The sequence below is a fragment of the Moschus berezovskii genome, chromosome 9, assembly GCF_049115385.1.
Source record: "Moschus berezovskii isolate FMDL1 chromosome 9, NW_MosBer_1.0, whole genome shotgun sequence".
Classification (NCBI taxonomy): Eukaryota; Metazoa; Chordata; class Mammalia; order Artiodactyla; family Moschidae; genus Moschus; species Moschus berezovskii.
In genome coordinates, this window is record NC_142468.1 from 45,146,999 (window position 1) to 45,167,805 (window position 20,807).

General features: G+C 36.2%; 1 protein-coding gene across 1 annotated transcript in view; it reads right to left on the reverse strand.

Annotated features, from left to right (window-relative positions):
* DMXL2 (Dmx like 2) overlaps positions 1-20,807 on the reverse strand; it is a 163,820-nt gene that overhangs the window by 73,902 nt on the left and 69,111 nt on the right. Inside the window, exons 7-11 of the mRNA XM_055436246.2 lie at positions 9,994-10,172; positions 8,111-8,294; positions 5,475-5,649; positions 1,328-1,567; positions 348-619 (exon numbers count right to left, since the gene is read on the reverse strand). Coding sequence (XP_055292221.2) covers positions 348-619; positions 1,328-1,567; positions 5,475-5,649; positions 8,111-8,294; positions 9,994-10,172 — 1,050 coding nt within the window. The remainder of the gene's footprint in view (positions 1-347; positions 620-1,327; positions 1,568-5,474; positions 5,650-8,110; positions 8,295-9,993; positions 10,173-20,807) is intronic.

The window sequence follows — 20,807 nt, forward strand, 5'->3', positions numbered from 1 at the left end:
CCAGTGAGTGAACCCACATTTCTTATGTCTCCTGCACTGGCTACCTGGGAAGCCCGCTAGGGTAGTTTCTTAAGTTTATTCAAAATACTGTTAATTCCTAGGGAAAAAACCTAATATACACATATTCAGATGTTCACTGTTGCATTTCATAGTTAAATTAACTTTACTTGAATTAATCAAGTTTGTAAAATTGGCTATTATTTATCCCCTTTGGGAGAAAGTTATTCTCTTCTCAGTTGCTTATCAAAACTAAACTGGTTAAGTATTTCTGAAAAACTGCTAAATCTGAATGGCATCTGTTTCACTTTTTTAAGAAATGTAAAAACTGCTTCATTAGTAAAATATACCTGGACTTGTCTAAATATTCCAGGATTATATTCATCCAAATACTTTACATGCCACACTAGGAAGGTACCGTCTACTGGGTGTATGGTAAAAAGCATGTCAGGATTCTTATTCCATTCAGCTAGCAGCATTTCGATCTTCCGATCAAGCAGGACCGTAGGCAGTGGCATTGATATAATAGGCCGTGAACAGGTTCTAGGACTTCCCTCTCTTTCAGCATCTTCATGTTCTGATGATCCTGTACCTGCTTCAGATTCTCTATCTAGGGATAATTCTAAGTCAGAAAATAAATTCATCAGTACATACTAATAATACTATAAAAATTCATTTACATACTCAATTCAATTGCTCAGTCATGTCCGACTCTTTGCAAACCCATTGACTGTACCCTACCAGGCTCCTCCTTTCATGGAATTTTCCAGGCAAGAGTACTGGAGTGGGTTCCCATTTCCTTCTCCAGCGGATGTCCCCAACCCAGGATTGAACCCAGGTCTGCCACATTGCAGGCAGAGGCTTTACCCTCTGAGCCACCAAGGAAGCCTATTTACATACTAGACAATCAATAAACAGCATACTATCTTTAGAGGTCATGAATCCCTTTCCAAATTGATGGCCAGGGGGAAAAAAACAAGGAAGAAAATTATTTTCTGGTCTGAACTGAAATTTACTACATTTCTTAGTTTTAGATAAATCAAAATTTCATTCATACTATCACATTATCATTTCTATTATTAGCAAAACCTGTCCCCCCGTCCTCACCAAAAAACATGACTTGCAAAGTAACACATTACTCAAAGCAATACATAATAAGAAAGCAAAGTTAGATGGTAGATGGTCCTTATTAGATGGTCAGAAAAGACCTGTGGAATGAATGGAAAAGTGAAAAGGAAGGAGAGGAGGAAGGAAAGATTACAAACCAAAAGTGAGTTCACAAAAAGCTGTCAGCCTGAAAAAAAGAAAAGCCTGAATACAGCATACTCACCATGATCTAGTTTCATATGTAAACCCCTCTCTCTTTCCTCCTGTGAACGTTCCTCATCTTCTTTATCACCTTCGTCACTTTCATGATCTACCTGCCTTTCAGAAAGCTTTCTTAATTGCTGCATGAATATTTCAGTAGAGGATGTAAAATGAAATTCTTTGTTGTTTAACCAATGAACTACAAAGCCCCCATTTCCATCATCAATGTTAAATACAGTGCCAACCAAGACATTTGGAATATCTGTGGGATCAAAAAAGATAAAATTTCTGTATTAATTCTTAACATCTTTTAAAATACTACATGTGCTTAGAAAGACTAATTCAATTACACAAAAAATGTGCTAAACAAAAAGTAAACATAACCCTAGCAGGATTTGAAAGTTTAATCAAATTTAATGGTAAATGAATTAATGGCATAGACTTACATGGAATTAATCATTTAAAAGCCAAACACACCAAATGCACAAACTTTTGTTGAATCCTGGTTTGGGGACAAGGGAACAGAAAGAAAAGCAACTCTAAAAGACAGTTTTGAGATGACTGAAATTTAACTATGACGATTAGAGACCATGGAATTATTTCTAATTTTCTTAGGTACAATAATGATATTGTGATTATGTGAGAGAATTTCCTTATTCTTAGGAGACGCTTGCTAAATTATGTAAGGGTAATGTGCTATGATGTGTTACTTTGAAAACATTAAGAAAAAATTTCACTCCCCCCCACATACATACATATGTGTGTATACACAGAGAGAATAAAGCAATTGGGAAAATGTTAGCAACTGTTGAATCAAAGTGGGTGAAATGAGTGTTCACTGTACTATTCTTTCAACTCTGTTGACTGCTTTATTGAGGCAAATAATGCTAAGAAAGAACGTAGGAAGGCAAGCAAACTTCTAAGTAGAGCAGATTTGCTCCATGTGGGGTAACTGAAATTCATGCTACAGATCAGTTGATACAAAATAGTATAATTCAAAAACAACAACAATTTCCTTAATCCCAAATCAAATTATAAAGAATCCACTCAATAGAAAGAAGACTGTCCTCTGCAAAAGAAGTGAGAATCTAAAGATGAAAGAAGTAACATAGTCTAGAAGTGTTTTATTCATAAATATCAATGTTACATAAAGCTCCAAAGTGTTCTTTTTTTTCCAATTCCTGGGTTACAAGCCTGGTTTTCTAACAGAAATGAAACAAACCAAATAAAATAAGAAATGTAAATTAACAATCCTATGAAATAGCACATCCCTACATACCTATGTACTAGGTAAAAATCCAAATCTCAACCCAAATCTTATCATGGACAAATATTCTGACTGTAAGACATCCTAAAAGATAAATGAGAGATAACTGTCTTGAGACTTTTTTTTGAAGAGTGATTATTATAAATTAGTTGTATTTAAAGAGAAATAACAAATGCATTAAAAAAAAAGAATCTAGACGTTAATAGGAACTGTAACATTATAATATACTCTTTTTATCAGAAGATACATTTTGAAATATTTAGATAATGTTGTAAAATATTTAGGGGATGAAGGAAAATGTCAGTGACTACATTCAAATGGCTCGGCCAAAGATAATGGAGAAGGGAGCAAAGGTACACACACACGCACACACACATACAGACACACAGACACACACACAAAGAGAGAGAATAAAAGCAAACGTGAAAGGTTAATGACTGAATTTGGGTAAAGAGCACATGAGTATTCACTATACTATGCTTTCAGCTTTACTCTAAATTTGAGAGGTTTTCCTTAAAAAAAAAAATGGCGGAGAAGTCCTGCAATATAAAGTTATTTCTATTTAACAAACAATTCAGTCAGTTCAGTTCAGTCGCTCAGTCGTGTCCGACTCTCTGCGACCCCATGAATCACAGCACGCCAGGCCTCCCTGTCCATCACCAACTCCCGGTGTTCACCCAAACTCACGTCCATCGAGTCGGTGATGCCATCCAGCCATCTCAGTCTCTGTCGTCCCCTTCTCCTCCCGCCCCCAACCTTTCCCAGCATCAGAGTCTTAGGTCAACCTAAATGTATTTTTTTTACAAACAGTACCTATAAACACATGATGTTAAATATCTGTACAAAATAATTTTTAAAATAATGTGTAGATAAGTAATGGTGAAGATGGTTAAAATTGGCTAAAATGGTGAAAGTTAATAAAAATACTAGAAGACAAGGCCTAATGGCCACAAGAACACATCTAGTACTTAGACTCAAATGATGTAACAGAATGCCTATCCACAATGAATGATCCTGTGATCCTATTTCATTTGATTAGAACAGTATACACAGGTAAAAAGCAAAGCTTTCTAACAGAGTATCTGCATACTATCACTGATTGTTTTTTGTTTGAAGTTAAGTATTCATCATAGTCAATAACGCAAGATAAGGTTCTTTTACAAAGGTTGAAAATCTATAAAAATCCAAAACCACCACCATTTTGAAAACAAGTGGTGTTATAAATCTTAGAATACAATTAAGATGTTAGGTCAGAAAAGATAATATATTAAAAAAACATTTAATCAGGTAGCACAGCAAACTTCTATTACTCAATAGAAATATAATGCAAACCACAAATACAGGCCAATACATATTTTTTATTTTAGTAGCCATATTATATAAACAGGTAAACTTAATTTTAATAATATATTTTATCTGACCCAATATATGTAAAATATTATCATTTCAACATGTAATCAATATTAAATAAAATTATTAATAAGAGATCTTACATTATTTCATTGTTTTCTAAAGTCTTAAAAATCCAGTGTGTATTTTAGAGCATATCTCAGTTTGGACTATCTACATTGCAATTGCTCAAACAGCTACATGTGGTTCATGGCCACCATACTGAACAACACACACCTATAACCACTACTATTCAATACAAAGGGGGTAAGCATCTAAAGGTCACTTTTTCGCAACTCCATCTGCTAAGTATCATCTTTTATAAACAAATATTTAAAAATAAAATCCTCTATCTTCACCCTGAAGCAACAGACTGCCATTTCAATAAAACATAATTATGTTTATTTGCTAAATCACGTCTGACTCTTTTGCAACCCCGTGGACTGTAGCCTACCATGCTCCCCTGACCATAGGATTTCCCAGGCAAGAATATTGGAATGGGTTGCCATTTCTTTCTCCAGGGATCTTCCCAACCCAGGGATTGAACCTGCATCTCCTGCATCGGCAGATGGACTCTTTAACAATGAACCACCAGGGAAGCCCCATAACCACATGTGTGCATGCTCAGTCATGTCTGACTCTTTGTGAGTCCATGGATGTAGCCTGCCAGGCTCTTCTGTCCATGGAATTTTCCAGGCAAGAATACCGGAGTAGCTTGCCATTTTCTCCTCCAGGGGATCTTCCCGACCCAGGGATTGAACCCACATCTCCTGTGTCTCCTGTATTGGCAGGTGGATTCTTTACTCACTTCACCATCTGGGAAGCCCAGATAAATCCCTCCTATAACTTTGTACAAATATAGTTCTTTAGCAATATAATATGAAACTCCTAGGCCTTATCATATGTTTTTCATGCAGAAAGAAAACAATGATCTTAAACAGAAGCTTTAAATATGCTCTTGCCAACAATGAACCTGTCTCAAAATACTTCTCAACTACAAGGGAAGAAAAAAGCAAAAATAAAATATAAAGGTTAGAAGAAAAACTATCTCGAATGCAGGACAAGAAAGTGTATGAGAGTATAAAACAAGATATGCTGAAATATAAAGGAAACTATACAAAAATATACTTAAAGTTATAAAGAAGAGTTGAGAAGAGAGAATAATAGTGAAAATACAGAAAGAAGAAATATCACACTAATTAACCAAGCTGCCACTTCTGTTTATCCCCAGGTTCAACTAAAGCTAATTTACTTAGAAACTATGCTATATTCTGGACAAACAAAGGTATTCAAAATACTTATCCAAAATTATTCCCTGAGAATCACAGTCTCAATTTAAGAAATGGCATCTTATATTTCTATTCTAATTAAGAAGTATTTTAAAAGGAAATATGGAGTATTAATATAAAATTAAAAACAGGTTATAAAAATAGTCCAAAAAAAAAACAGTCCTACTTTTCTATTTATTTATCTTATTTCAGCAGATAGTAAGTAAAACTTTACTATCCTTTACCTGTGGCGGGGTTGATGCTTGCTGCAATGTGAAAATGACACAGTGCATTTGCATGGTGGGAAATATGTCTTTGAACTTCATGTGTTGCCATCTGGTCAGGCTTTAATTCAGTGTGAGTTACAAGAACAGAAGATCTCCTTTGTCCTTTTCTTAAATTTTTCAAATGGTGTATTGTCTAAAACAGAAAAATAATTACTAAATCTAAGTCTGGGAAGTCTAACTAATGCTAATCAAAGTACTTTTGATAATTAAGGATCTTACAATTTTCCTTTCTGTAAAACCTATCTTATAGGAAAATTTAACTGCAATAGAACAACTCTGAATATATTCTCCATTGGCCTTGCAAATTTTATAGTTCAAGGCAGCAGTTGCTCAAAAACACTTATTATCTACAGAAATTGCTATAAAGATTAGGAATCCAAAGTCTAGTTTTTGGGGGATATCCCAGTACTGAGATGAAATTTACTAGTCATATGAATGTAAAAAAAATTCCAAATCTTCCTACCAGAAAGAATATTCCTCCTCAAAATTCTCACTGTTCTCTAGGCAAGAATATCAGAGTGGGTTGTGATTTCCTTCTCCAGGGCATCTTCCTGACCCAGGGATCAAACCCAGGTCTCCTGCATTGCAGGCAGATTCTTTACCTTCTGAGCCACCAGGGAAGACCCAAAGACTACACAGTCAGCAAATAATCATATATAACCTCTATTATAAAGACAAAAAGACGGTACAAAAATATAGAATAACAACGGGAAACCTTAACTTAGTGTAGCCAGAAAAGACCTCATGAAAGTAATAACCTGTGGAATTTGCTTAAATTGTGATAGGTATCTATGAAAAAAATTCTGTACTGACATACCCCATCATCTGAACTATTCTGATATGGGGCCATATCAACTCTTGGCACCATCTTTTCTCCACATCATAACTCCACCTCATGGCACTTCCTTATTGAGTCACATAACCACCCCCAAAACCATGCTTAATAATATTTAATAATATACCATTCTTTTCATTTATTCCTCACATTCAGTTAAATAAAATGTAGCATCCTCTCAGTTATTTCTGTATTAAGGTAAAATATCTGCACCTTCCTTTCAGTTCCACAGCTCTGGTCCCTTTTTGTGTGAAAAACAGTATCAGTTTTATGCTGTGTCCTCTGTCTCTGGTCTCCCTGTTTATTTCTTTGATTATACCTATCAAATTATTTTCACTCGATCTTTGACACTTATCATTATTTTAAACTAGACTGGCAAGGCCAGTTATTTTCTCCTAGAAACAAAAAGTATAATTTAAGTATATATAGAATTATATAGACCTTACAGTTAGAAGTTTTGTAGGAAAGGATGTTAGAAAGCAAAATAGCTTATAAGTCAGGTAATCAGGCTTTCTCTATTAAACAATTTTAACACTACTACTGAACAACATTTTATTAAAGAGTGCAAAATTGTCTAATCACTGATTACTTATTACATTTTTGCTTTTATTGTATGTGGCAGTAATTAAGTTTAACAAATACTTGAAAAGCAATATATTAGGTAACATGCAGGATACAAAAATATCTAAAAATCCTTAAGCCTCCAAAAGCTTATACATAATTTAAAGATAAAATGTTACACAAGTACATATAAATTATTGTAAACATCTAGTAAATAAAGTACTTTTCCCTACTAAATTGCAATCAATATCAAAACATACTATAACTCTGTTCTGACTTCTGCTTTTAATTTCATTTATGATTTAAATGTTGAAAAAAATGTATAAATAGTGGCTAATCACAGATAGTATCAGAGCAGGACTACTTTATATAAAATTTTAAAGGACCACATCCTGAAGCCTATCAAACCCTCAAAATACTTCTGCCTGCTGAAAATGCAAAAACCATTTTGGCTATGCAACCATTAAAGTGTTCATGTAAATATACAATGTAAAAGTATAATTAGTAATGTAGAGAGATGTTTATAACACATTAAGTATAAAAAGCAAGTTATAAAACATTATTACAATCTCAATCTTACAAATAAAGAAAAAAATGCACAAACACACATACTGGAAGAGTTGGATTATAAACTCCACATTTTTTTTCTTTTTCCTAATTTTAGAATAAGCATAAGTAATATGTTTATCTCATTTTATTCCCTAATCATAATGGGCACAACAGTTCACACTATATTATAAAAATCTAATTTCTTAGAAAGCACTTTTATAGTATATTTAAAAATTAGAAAAATTATTTCACTTTCAAAATAGTAAACCATGAAAATTATGCAATTATATAAGTTCACTTAATATCTTAACACTTTTATTCTTATTCACAGTCATTTTTAACTTTATTTTTTAATTTTAAGTCACTTTTAGTTAGTAAAATTCAATCCTCACAAAACAAAAGCAAAATATTTCTGTTTATGTTTTAAAGGTATTTTATTTTTTTATCTTTTGGCTGTGCCATGCAGCTTGCAAGATCTTATTTCCCTGACCAGGGACTGAACCTGGGCCCTGGCAGAAAAAGCACTTAGTCCTAACCACTGGACCATGAGGGAATTCCCCACAAAATATTTTTAATTACAACCAATTTCAAGGACTTTACATGACACATTATCTTCAAGATTCATTTACTGTTTTATATAATATAGTACCTCAAGAGCATGCTGTATTCTGTCTTTGTGTTTTCCAGCATGAGTAAGGTTGCTGGAAACGCTGGAAGTGGTAGTCTCACAAATCTGCTCACCCAAAAGACAGTCTTCTGGAAGTAAGGTTTCTGCCCAGAGCCGGCAGACACCATCATGGCAGGAAGTTAGTAACACATTGCACACAGAACCTCTAATGATAAAGAGAAATAAACAAAAGTTACTATGAATACCAATGCCATCAAAAATTAAAGGCTATTCATACTTAGTTCCTCATGCTTAAAGACGACATTAAGTACAAAACTAACAGTATGATCTATCTGCAGTTATTTTTCCAATAATGATAATGGATTTCTACTATTTCACACTCCCACCAACACCCATTTATTACCTGCTCAGACCTGCAACGTGGCAGGCTGGACTCAGAATGCAATCTGCTACCATGAAATTAAGAACAACCTAACTGTGCCTGACACTCACCTTAATTCAGTAAATTTAAACTCTGAAGAGCTAAACTAAATGACATTATAGTATGCGTCCAAATGTTTTAGAAGTTACACTGTGTGGAGAAAAAGTATCAATCAAAAAGCTTGAAATCACACACAGTACTCCTGAACATCATAAAAACTAGGGAGTGGGGGTACAAAGGAAACAAATTAATGCCAGATTATATACATGTGCGGCTTGAAAACAAGGCTCTGGAAGATTAGTATCTCCTAAACAAAACAAGCAAGACAGCAAAAGGAAACCTACATTTCTGTCATTACAAAGTATAGAATGAACATAATAAAAGATCATTAATTATAACTATGTGGTTTATCAAAGTAGTCGCTTTATCTTTCTTATAATCTAAACAGTTACGAATAGGGAAACAAATGTACTAATAAAACTGTAAGGAGACTATAATTTCAAACTATAAACCAATTTCCATTAAGTTAAGCAGAAATGTCACAGTATCAAGCAGCTGAAGTGGCTTAACCGCTCATCATGGGGAAAAAAAGCGCAAAAAATTTTCCTGTTAAAAAATGCTTACACAGAATCTGACTCAGTCAAAGGTAAAGTATTCTGCAAATGTTTTCCATAGATGCAAATAACTTAAGCAGACTAAGTTAGAATAGCCTTTTATTTAGATTCCAAAACTGTATACGTTCCCCATGTTATCATTTACTGAGCCCCACACTGAGTGTGCTATATTTCCCATCAAGGGCAAATGGTGCTCAGATATACTTAGCAGATGAAACAATCCTTCCTCAAGAATGAATACAGATTTCTAAGCAAGCATTTTTAGAACTTACATATAATACAAGAATCATTTGTTTAGGATATTTTATAGCTTGCTTAATCTTTTAAATGCTTTTAAAAGATGCTGTAACAATGAGGAAAAATTTGTTAAATTTCTGTTGCTAGCCTTAAGAAAAAATTGGGACACTTTATTCACTGTATGTGATTACACTTTCCCAGCATGTGGATTACTAACAGTTTATTATTATGTTTTATTCTTCCTTAATGTGTGCTTTTCTGTTACCTGCAAACGTTTGCTTCTTAGAATCCATTGCTGCTGCTAATACTAACAATACTAGCTAATGCTGCCTGGGCACACACAATGTGCAAAGGCCTGTATAAGCATTTACACACACTCACATATTTTAGTCTCACACAACTCTCCGAGGTAGGTACTATTGCTAACCTCATCTACAAAGGCAAAGAGAGCTTAAAAAATTTAGTCAAAAGCTCACAAAACTCATAACAACAGCAGAATCTGAATTCAGGCAGTTGACACTCAGAATCTATGCTCTTAACTGTCATCATATCAATCAAAAGAACTTTTGTTTTCATTATTTTTATAAACATATAAGTATACAAAATGAAGTTATATGACACACGTGTCTAACCTGGGCATATACTTGCTAGTTTTACGCCATGAAAAACCTGTTACAGCTCGTGGATGTGCCAAATACACAAAGGAAAACTGAGTAGACGCCTGTCTCCTTTTCACTTCATGATGATCCTGAGGTATAATTGAAGACTTCCAACCAGTCATAGGATACCACACTTTCAAAAGACAATCATCCTGTAAAAATATATAGGCCAATATGAAAATAATTTGTACACACACAATTCAAAATTTAAGTGGTTTGAACGAAGCTTTAAAAAATTAACCTATATATAAAAAAATACATATAAAGTTTTTATATATAGTACAGAACTAAATCTAAATCTATTAATAAAATGATGCTTATTACTCTAAATGATACCATTCATAAAGGATAAATGAACCATGCGCTCATTATCAATATTCTCTACACAAAGGTGGTTTACAAATAGAGATTGAAGTCAAACTCCCCTACTTCAATACACCAGGGTCCTCCCTGTAAAGAAAAGACTCAAAAGACTCTGAAACCAGACGATAGCTTGGATAAGAAAGAAGCCATGTTATCTGGCACTGTTATCCTCTTCTTTCTGAAGAGAGCTGAAAGGATGAGACAACCCTTTTTTAAAAAATTGCTTCTTATTCTTAGTCAGGATGCAGCAAACTTTTCCTGTAAAGGGCCAAGTAAGTTTTGTGGACCACACAGCCCCTGATACAGATTTTTCTTGGTTTTGTGTGGTTTTCTTTTTTCTTATAACCCTTTAAAAATGTAAAATCCATTCTTGGCTCATGGGCCATAGTGTGTTCTTATGATGAGAAGGCATTTAAGCAGTTTTTGGGAACCACCTTTGTGCCCACTTAAGATATTTACAGGCATACCAATAGGCGAACACTCTGATGCTAGGAAAGGTTGGGGGCGGGAGGAGAAGGGGACGACAGAGAATGAGATGGCTGGATGGCATCACCAACTCTGTGGACATGAGTTTGAGTGAACTCCAGGAGTTGGTGATGGACAGGGAGGCCTGGCGTGCTGTGATTCACGGGGTCGCGGAGAGTCGGACACGACTGAGCGACTGAACTGAACTGAAGAATTTTGTTAAAAGGCCTAAACGACTTTATCTTATTTAATAGGAACTCTTTTACAGTGCTTCATCCTCAATGGTGAAAAATTTATAAAGGAAAATAATAAAATAACATTTACAGAAAAAAATCTCAATCTCTAAGAAACAATGAAATTATGTGTTTCTGAAAAGTGCGTAGGTGCAAATATTTTCATATGAATTGGACAAACACTTCTGCCTCTTTTCCATCTTAGTATTCATTCTCAATCTATACTACATAATGTTTGTTTCTACTGAGGGCTAGTTTATTCAGATATCTGATTTACACAACAGATCTCTTTAAGTACTTACGCTAAGACAAAGCACTTAATCAAAGCACTAGTTGCTTTCTTCCAAGTACCTTCTTCACCTAGCATCATTTTCACCTTCCAAAATTTACTGAACAATCTATGTCAGTAGTTTCAGATTATGTACCATAAAAACCCTTAACATACCTGAGAGCCCCTAAGGAGTCAAAAAGGAAAGTCAGAAAGCCTCCACAACCAAGGCAATCTAGCCCCTTCTCCCATTCCCTCTAGCATCCCCCCTCAAGTGAGGCAGCCTCAACACTTTTATATATTACCATCTAAAACTCTAAAACCACAAAGAATTAAACTAGAGATCAGTATGAGAGAAAATTCTCAAGTATTTATAAACTAATCAAAAACGCTTCTAAATTACAAGAGAAAATTTTATATATGTTGAATTGAAGGAAAATAAAAACAAAACATCAAAATTGGGGGGTTGTAGCTACATGAGTGCTTAGAAGGAAATGTATAGCTTTAGATGCTATACATCAAGAAAGAAGAAAGGTCACAAATCAATGGTTTAAGCTTCAACCTGAAGCATCAAGTAAAAGAAGAGCAAAGAGAACTCACATTAAAGAGATAAGAGAAAGAATAAAAACCAATGAAATATGAAAAAAAAATCAAGAAATCAATGAATCCAAAAGCTATTTTTTAAAAGATCAATAAAATTGATGATCTAGAGTGATCAAAAATATTTAGAGAAAACACAAATTACTGTTATCAAGAATGAAAGATAAGACATTACTACAGATCCCATAAACAACAAAGGAACTGGGGAATATCATGAACAATTTTATCCCAATTAATTCAACAATGTATGTTAAATCCCTTAAAAGATAATTTCAAAACAACTGACAAAGGAGGAAATAGAAAACCTGAATAGCTCTACATCTATTAAAGATGCTGAATTCACAATTTGAAATTTTCTCACCAAAGGACAAAACAAAACCCTAAAACTGTAACTAAAATACTAGCCTAGATGGCTTTACTGTTGAATTTTACCAAACATTTAAGGAAGAAATAGCACCAATCCTTCACAAACTGTTTCAGAAAATTAAGGAAAAAATGATCTCATTGTATAAGGGCATTATTATTAGCCAGACACCAAAACCAAAGACATTAAAAAAACTATACGTGAATATCTTTCATAAACAAAGATGTAAACACCTTTAAACTTAATCCAGCAGAATGTTAAAAACCAAGTTTTGACCAAGTGGGGTTTATCCCAGCAAAGAGAAATGGGTTTAACATTGGAAAAATCAGTAACCGCATTTCATCATATTATTGATAACAGAATGAAAAAGAAAACCTACATAATTATCTCACTATATGCAGAAAAAGCACTTGGCAAAAGTAAACACTAATTCATAGAGGAAAAATAACACTCTCAACAGACAGAAATAGGAAAAATAAAAGGGAATATACATCACATGATCAAGTTGAGTGAATCTACCATAAACCTTCAACTTATATCATATACAGTGGTGAAAGACAATGCAATGCTTTTCCTGTAAAACTAGGAGCAACAGAAGAACATCTGCTCTCATCATTTCTATTCAACAAATTGTACTAGATGACCTAGTACTTGCGATATACTGGGTAACGGAAAAAAATAAACTGCACACGGATTAGAAAGGAAGAAGTAAAACTGTCTTTATTAACAAAATCCTAAGAAAACAACCCAAAAAGGCTGCTAGAACTGATAAGCAAGGTCATGATATTAAGGCTCAAAATTCAAAAATCAACCCTTTTCTGTATGTTATCAATAATTAGAAATGCAATTTTTGTAAATATATTTTAAAAAGGAAGATAAATTGTATACACTGAAAATGATGAAACTGCTTCTCAGAGAAAGAAAACCTAAAAATAAAGAGAAGTATACCACATTTGTAGATAAGAAGACCAACTATTACTAATGTACAATTCTTCTCAAGTTGATCTGTAGAGATACAATGTAAACACTATCAAAAACAGGTTTTGTGTTTTTTTTTGGTAGAAACTGACAAAATCTGTAGAGAAATCAAAGGACTGGCACCACCGAAAATATCTGAAAAGAAAAGAAAAAAGTTAGAGAAGTAACAGACTTACAAACAGAACGTATGGTTGCTGAAGAGGAAGAGACAGGGAGTTTGGGATGGTCATGTACACATTGCTATATTTAAAATGGATAACCAACAAGGCCCTACTGTATAGCACCCAGAACTGTATGACTGCCTGGATGGGAGGGGGGTTTGAGGGGAATGGATACACATATATGTATGGCTAGTTCCCTTCACTTTCAACTGAAACTATCACAACATTGCTAATCGATTATCAGTTCAGTTCAGTTGCTCAGTCGTGTCCAACTCTTTGCGACCCCATGAGCCGCAGCATGCCAGGCCTCCCTATCCATCACCAGCTGCCAGAGTCTACACAAACCCATGTCCATTGAGTCGGTGATGCCATCCAGCCATCTCATCCTCTGTCGTCCCCTTCTCTTCCTGCCCTCAATCTTTCCGAGCATCAGGGTATTTTCAACTGAGTCAGCTCTTCGCATCAGGTGGCCAAAGTATTGGAGTTTCAGCTTCAACATCAATCCTTGCAATGAATACCCAGGACTGATCTCCTTTAGGATGGACCGGTTGGATCTCCTCGCAGTCCAAGGGACTCTCAAGAGTCTTCTCCAAAACCACAGTTCAAAAGCATCAATTCTTCGGCGATCAGCTTTCTTTATAGTCCAACTCTCATATCTATACATGACTACTGGAAAAACCATAGCCTTGACTAGACAGACCTTTGCTAGCAAAGTAATATCTCTGCTTTTTAATATACTATCTAGGTTGGTTATAACTTTCCTTCCAAGGAGTAAGCGTCTTTTAATTTCATGGCTGCAATCACCATCTGCAGTGATTTTGGAGCCCAGAAAAAAAATGTCAGCCACTGTTTCCCAACTTATTTGCCATGAAGTGATGGGACCAGATGCCATGATCTTCATTTTTTCAATGTTGAGCTTTAAGCCAACTTCTTCTCTCTCCTCTCTCACTTGCATCAAGAGGCTCTTTAGTTTTTCTTCACTTTTTGCCATAAGGGTGGTGTCATCTGCATATCTAAGGTTATTGATATTTCTCCCGGCAATCCTGATTCCAGCTTGTGCTTTCTCCAGCCCAGAGTTTCTCATGATGTACTCTGCATATAAGATAAATAAGCAGGGTGACAATATACAGCCTTGATATACTCCTTTTCCTATTTGGAACCAGTCTGTTGTTCCATGTCCAGTTCTAACTGTTGCTTCCTAACCTGCATACAGGTTTCTCAAGAGGCAGGTCAGGTGGTCTGGTATTCCCATCTCTTTCAGAATGTTCCACAGTTATTGTGATCCACACAGTCAAAGGCTTTGGCATAGTCAATAAAGCAGAAATAGATGTTTTTCTGGAACTCTCTTGCTTTTTCAATGATCCAGCGGATGTTAGCAATTTGATCGCTGGTTCCTCTGCCTTTTCTAAGATCAGTTTGAACATCTGGAAGTTCACAGTTCACGTATTGCTGAAGCCTGGCTTGGAGAATTTTGAGCATGACTTTACTAGCATGTGAGATGAGTACATCTGTGCAGTAGTTTGAGCATTTTTTGGCATTTCCTTTCTTTGGGATTGGAATGAAGACTGACCTTTTCCAGTCCTGTGGCCACTGCTAAATTTTCCAAATTTGCTGGCATATTGAGTGCAGCACTTTCACAGCATCATCTTTCAGGATTTGAAATAGCTCAACTGGAATTCCATCACCTCTACTAGCTTTGTTCGTAGTGATGCTTCCTAAGGCCCACTTGACTTCATATTCTAGGATGTCTGGCTCTAGGTGAATGTGAGTGATCACACCATAGTGATTATCTGGGTCTTGAAGATCTTTTTTGTACAGTTCTTCTGTGTATTCTTGCCACCTCTTCTTACTATCTTCTGCTTCTATTAGGTCCATACCATTTCCATTCTTTATTGAGCCCATCTTTGCATGAAATGTTCCCTTGGTATCTCTGATTTTCCTGAAGAGATCTCTAGTCTTTCCCATTCTATTTCTTTGTATTGATCGCTGAGGAAGGCTTTCTTATCTCTCCTTGCTAATCTTTGGAACTCTGCATTCAAACGGGTGTATCTTTCCTTTTCACTTCTCTTCTTTTCTCAGCTATTTGTAAGGCCTCCTCAGACAGCCATTTTGCTTTTTCGCATTTCTTTTTCTCGGGGATGGTCTTGATTCCTATCTCGTGTAAAATGTCATGAACCTCCGTCCATAGTTCATCAGGCAGTCTGTCTATCAGATCTAGTCCCTTAAATCTATTTCTCACTTCCACTGTGTAGTCATAAGGGATTTGATTTAGGTCATACCTGAATGGTCTAGTGGTTTTCCCCATTTTCTTTGATTTAAGTCTGAATTTGGCAATAAGGAGTTCATGATTGACTATACTCCAATACAAAGTAAAAAGTTCAAAAAAAAAAAAGAACAGCTGAGGAGTATATATGTTCACAGAAGTAATTTAATAAATATAATTCCCAAAGGGGAAAAAATAATTAGAGGAGTCATACTACTTGATTTCAAAGCTAACTATAAAGCCACTGTAATCAAGACACATATCATTAGCATAAAGGCATACACACACACATACACACACACAAACGTGTGTTAAATTATATGGGGAACAAAATAAGGAAGCCAGGAACAGATCCACATATGCATGAAAAATTGATTTTCAACAAAGTTGTCTAGGAGATTCAATGAAGAATGAATTGCCTTTTCAAAATATAACTGGAATTATCTTGATATCCCTTTGGGAAAAAACTGACTTCAAATGCAAAAAACAAAGATCCCCAAATGTAAAAATCAAAACTCTTAAGGGCTTCTGGTTCAAGATGGTGGAGCAGAAGGACATACACTCATCTCCTCTTGTGAGAGCACCAAAATAGCAACTAGCTGTTGAACAATGATCGACAGGAGGACACTCAGTTCAGTTCAGTTCAGTGGCTCAGTCGTGTCCGACTCTCCGCGACCCCATGAATCACAGCACGCCAGGCATCCCTGTCCATCACCAACTCCTGGAGTCCACTCAAACTCATGTCCACAGAGTCGGTGATGCCATCCAGCCATCTCATTCTCGGTCGTCCCCTTCTCCTCCTGCCTCCAACCTTTCCCAGCATCAGAGTCTTTTCCAGTAAGTCAACTCGTCACATGAAATGTCCAAAGTATTCCAGTTTCAGCTTTAGCATCAGTCCTTCCAGTGAACACCCAGCATCGATCTCCCTTAGAATGGACTGGCTGGATCTTCTGGCGGTACAAGGGGCTCTCAAGAGTCTTCTCCAACACCACAGCTCAAAATCATCAATTCTTCGGCGATCAGCTTTCTTCACAGTCCAACTCTCACATCCATACATGACCACGGGAAAAACCATAGCCTTGACTAGACGGACCTTGGTTGGCAAAGTAATGTCTCTGCTTTTCAATATATTATCAAGGTTGGTCATAACTTTCCTTCCAAGGAGTAAGCGTCTTTTAATTTCATGGCTGCAATCAGCATCTGCAGTGATTTTGGAGCCCAAAAAAATAAAGTCTGACACTGTTTCCACTGTTTTTCCATCTATTTCCCATGAAGTGATGGGACCAGATGCCATGATCTTTGTTTTCTGAATGCTGAGCTTCAAGCCAACCTTTTCACTCTCCTCTTTCACTTTCATCAAGAGGCTTTTGAGTTCCTCTTCACTTTCTGCCATAAGGGTGGTGTCATCTGCATATCTGAGATTGTTGATATTTCTCCCGGCAATCTTGATTCCAGCTTGTGCTTCTTCCAGCCCAGCGTTCCTCATGATGGACTCTGCATATAAGTTAAATAAGGAAGGTGACAATATACAGACTTGATGCACTCCTTTTCCTATTTGGAACCAGTCTGTTGTTCCATGTCCAGTTCTGACTGTTGCCTCCTGACCTTCATACAGGTTTCTCAAGAGGCAGGTCAGGTGGTCTGGGATTCCCATCTCTTTCAGAATTTTCCACAGTTTATTGTGATCCACACAGTCAAAGGCTTTGGCACAGTCAATGAAGCAGAAATAGATGTTTTTCTGGAACTCTCTTGCTTTCTGCATGATCCAGCGGATGTTGGCAATTTGATCTCTGGTGCCTCTGCCTTTTCTAAAACCTGCTTGAACATCTGGGAGTTCATGGTTCATATTGCTGAAGCCTGGCTTGGAGAATTTTGGGCATCACTTTACTAGCGTGTGAGATGAGTGCAATTGTGTGGTAGTTTGAGCATTCTTTGGCATTGCCTTTCTTTGGGATTAGAATGAAGACTGACCTTTTCCAGTCCTGTGGCCACTGCTGAGTTTTCCAAATTTGCTGGTATATTGAGTGCAGCACTTTCACAGCATCATCTTTCAAGATTTGAAATAGCTCAACTGGAATTCCATCACTGGAACCCACCAAAAAAAGATACCCCATGACCAAAGACAAAGAAGCCACAGCAGATGGTCAGAGGGGCACAGTGACGATAAAATCACATCCCATATCTGACAGGTGTGTGACACACGGACTGGATAACAATAATACTAAAGAAGTTCTCACACTGTTGTGAAGGCTCTGAACCCACCATGAGGCTTCCCAGCCTAGGGATCTGACAAAGGGACTGGAATCCCCAGGTAACCTGATATTGAGGGCCAGTAGGATTTTATTACAGGACTTATAGAGGACTGGGGAAACAAGAGACTCCAGTCTGGAGGGCATAAACAAAATTTTGCACGCACCAAGACCCAGGGGAGAGAAGCAGTGACCCCACAGGAGACTGAACCAAAACTACGTGCTAGAGTTGGAGGGCCTCCTGTGGAGACACGGGTCAGCCGTGGCTCACCACAAGGACAGGGGCACTGGAAGGTTTCCCTTGGCACAAACCCTTTTGGAGTTCACCGTTAACCCAACCACAGAGCCCACAGACCCCAGAGCTTGGCTGCTGTTGTTAGTCACTCAGTCGTGTCCGACTCTTTGTGACCCCATGGACTGTGGCCTGGCAGGTTCCTCTGTCCATGGGATTGTCCAGGCAAGAATACTGGAGTGGGTTGCCATTTCCTTCTCCAAAATAGCAAATTATGTTTTAATTACTACCAGCAGAGGACAAAAGCACAAAAGATCTTCACACTGAAAAGAGAACATTTGCCTTCTCTATTTTACCTATTGATTGAAACCATGTTTTTCTTCTATCACAAAAGTATTATAAAGACTCCATGGCAAACCAGTCAATGCACTGAAAAGTGTAGCCAACAGCAGAAACACCAAGGACTGAGTGATCTCAGTTACCTCAGGCCAAACAACTACCAGGGAGGGAGTGCAGCTCCACCCATCAGCAGATAATTGGACTAAAGCTTTTCTGAGCAAGGCCCTGCCCACCAGAGCAAGATCCAGTTTTTCCCATGCCACTCCCTCCCATCAAGATGCTTACACAAGCCTCAGCCTCATCCATCAGAGGGAAGACAGAAAAACCAAGAAGAAGCACAGTCTTACAGAAGCTAAAACAAAAACTGTATTACAAAAAAATTAATCAGCATGAAAAAGCAGAAAGTTATGTCCCAGATGAAGGGACAAGATAAAACCCCAGAAAAACAACTAAATGAAGAGGAGATAGGCAACCTTCCAGAAAAAGAATTCAGAATAATGATAGTGAAGATGATCCAGGATCTTGGGAAAAAAATAGAGGCAAAGACTGAGAAGATGCAAGAAATATTTACCAAAGACCTAGAAGAACTAAAGAACAGAGATGAGTAATATACAAGAAGGAATCCACAGCAGAATAACTGAGGCAGAAGAACGAATAAATGACCTGGAGGACAGAATGGTAGAAATCACTGCCGCAGAACAGAATATAAAAAAAAAAGAAAGCAAAGAAATAAAGACAGCCTAAGAGTCCTCTGGGACAGCATTAAATGCAACAACATTTGCTTTAGAGGGGTCCCAGAAGCAGAAGAGAGAAAGAAAGGGAAAGAGAAAGATTGAAGAGAGAGAAAAAATGAGAAATTATTTGAAGAGATAATAGCTGAAACCTCCCAAAGGAAATAGTCAATCAAGTCTAGGAAGCACAGAGAGTCCCAGGCAGGATAAATCGAAGGAGAAAAACACCAAGAAACATAGTAATGAAACTGACTAAGGACAGAGATAAAATATTAAAAGCAACAAGGGAAAAACAACAAATAACATACAAGGGAACTCCCATCAGGCTATCAGCTGATTTCTCAACAGAAACTAACCCTTCAAGCCAGAAGGGAATAGCACGATATATTTAAAGTGATGAAAAGGAAGAACCTACAACCAAAAACATTCTACCTAGCAAGACTCTCCTTCAGATTTGATGGAGAAATCATTTTCCAGAGAAGCAAAATTTGAGAGAATTCAGCACCACCAAACAAGCTTTACAACAAATGCTAAAGGAATTTATCTAGGCAGGAAGCAAGAGAAGGAAAAGACCTACAGAAAGTAAACCCAAAACAATTAAGAAAATGGTAATAGAATCATACTTATCAATAATTCCCTTAAATGTAAATGGATTAAATGCACCAACCGAAAGACACAGACTGGCTGGGAGATGAAAACACATGCATGTATGCACTTCCACTTACCACAACACTCTACTTGACACCCCCCAAAACTGTATGTAATTATTTTATATTGTTAAGTTAATCATGTTCCCATTACGAATTGCAATTGTAATTATTTTATTTTTTGTCTGGCTATTTACTGTGAAAACTGATAAACGTCTTTTACTATTGTGATGATGTAACTACTACTCACTTAATACCACGGACTCATTTGGTCAACAGAAAAATAAGAACTCTATATCACCAAAACTAGGATCTAATAAGAAAGCCTATAATCACTTTTTAAAATCCAGATTCGTATGAGAATTATCTTGAAATTTTTTGAAAAATACAAATACTCAGGTACTGCTTTTTTTCTCCAGAGCTCCAGGTATGTTTCTAATGAACAGTCATGTTTAAAAACAACTGGAGTATATGATGATCATTTATTTTTATCTAGTATGTTTCATTTTTTCTATTTCATATTCACTGCTCCCATTTCATTTAGTTTATGTTCTCCAATTTCTCCATGTATTCTTTTTGCTGTTCTTTTTCAATCCTTTTTCAACTGTAGTAAAGCTTTTATATACATATATATAAATATGTACAATTATATATTAGAAAAATTATCAATTTTTGCCTAACTAAAAAAATTAAGATATTTTTATTCCACTTGTTTGACTTAGTATGAATAGAATGCTATATTTCTAATTAAAAAATAGATATGCAAAAAGCAACAAAGGTTTACTGTATAGCATAGGGAACTATAGTCAATATCTTATAATAACCTATGACAGAAGATAATTTGAAAAATAATATATGTGTATTTGTATAACTGAATCACCTTGCTGGGCACTT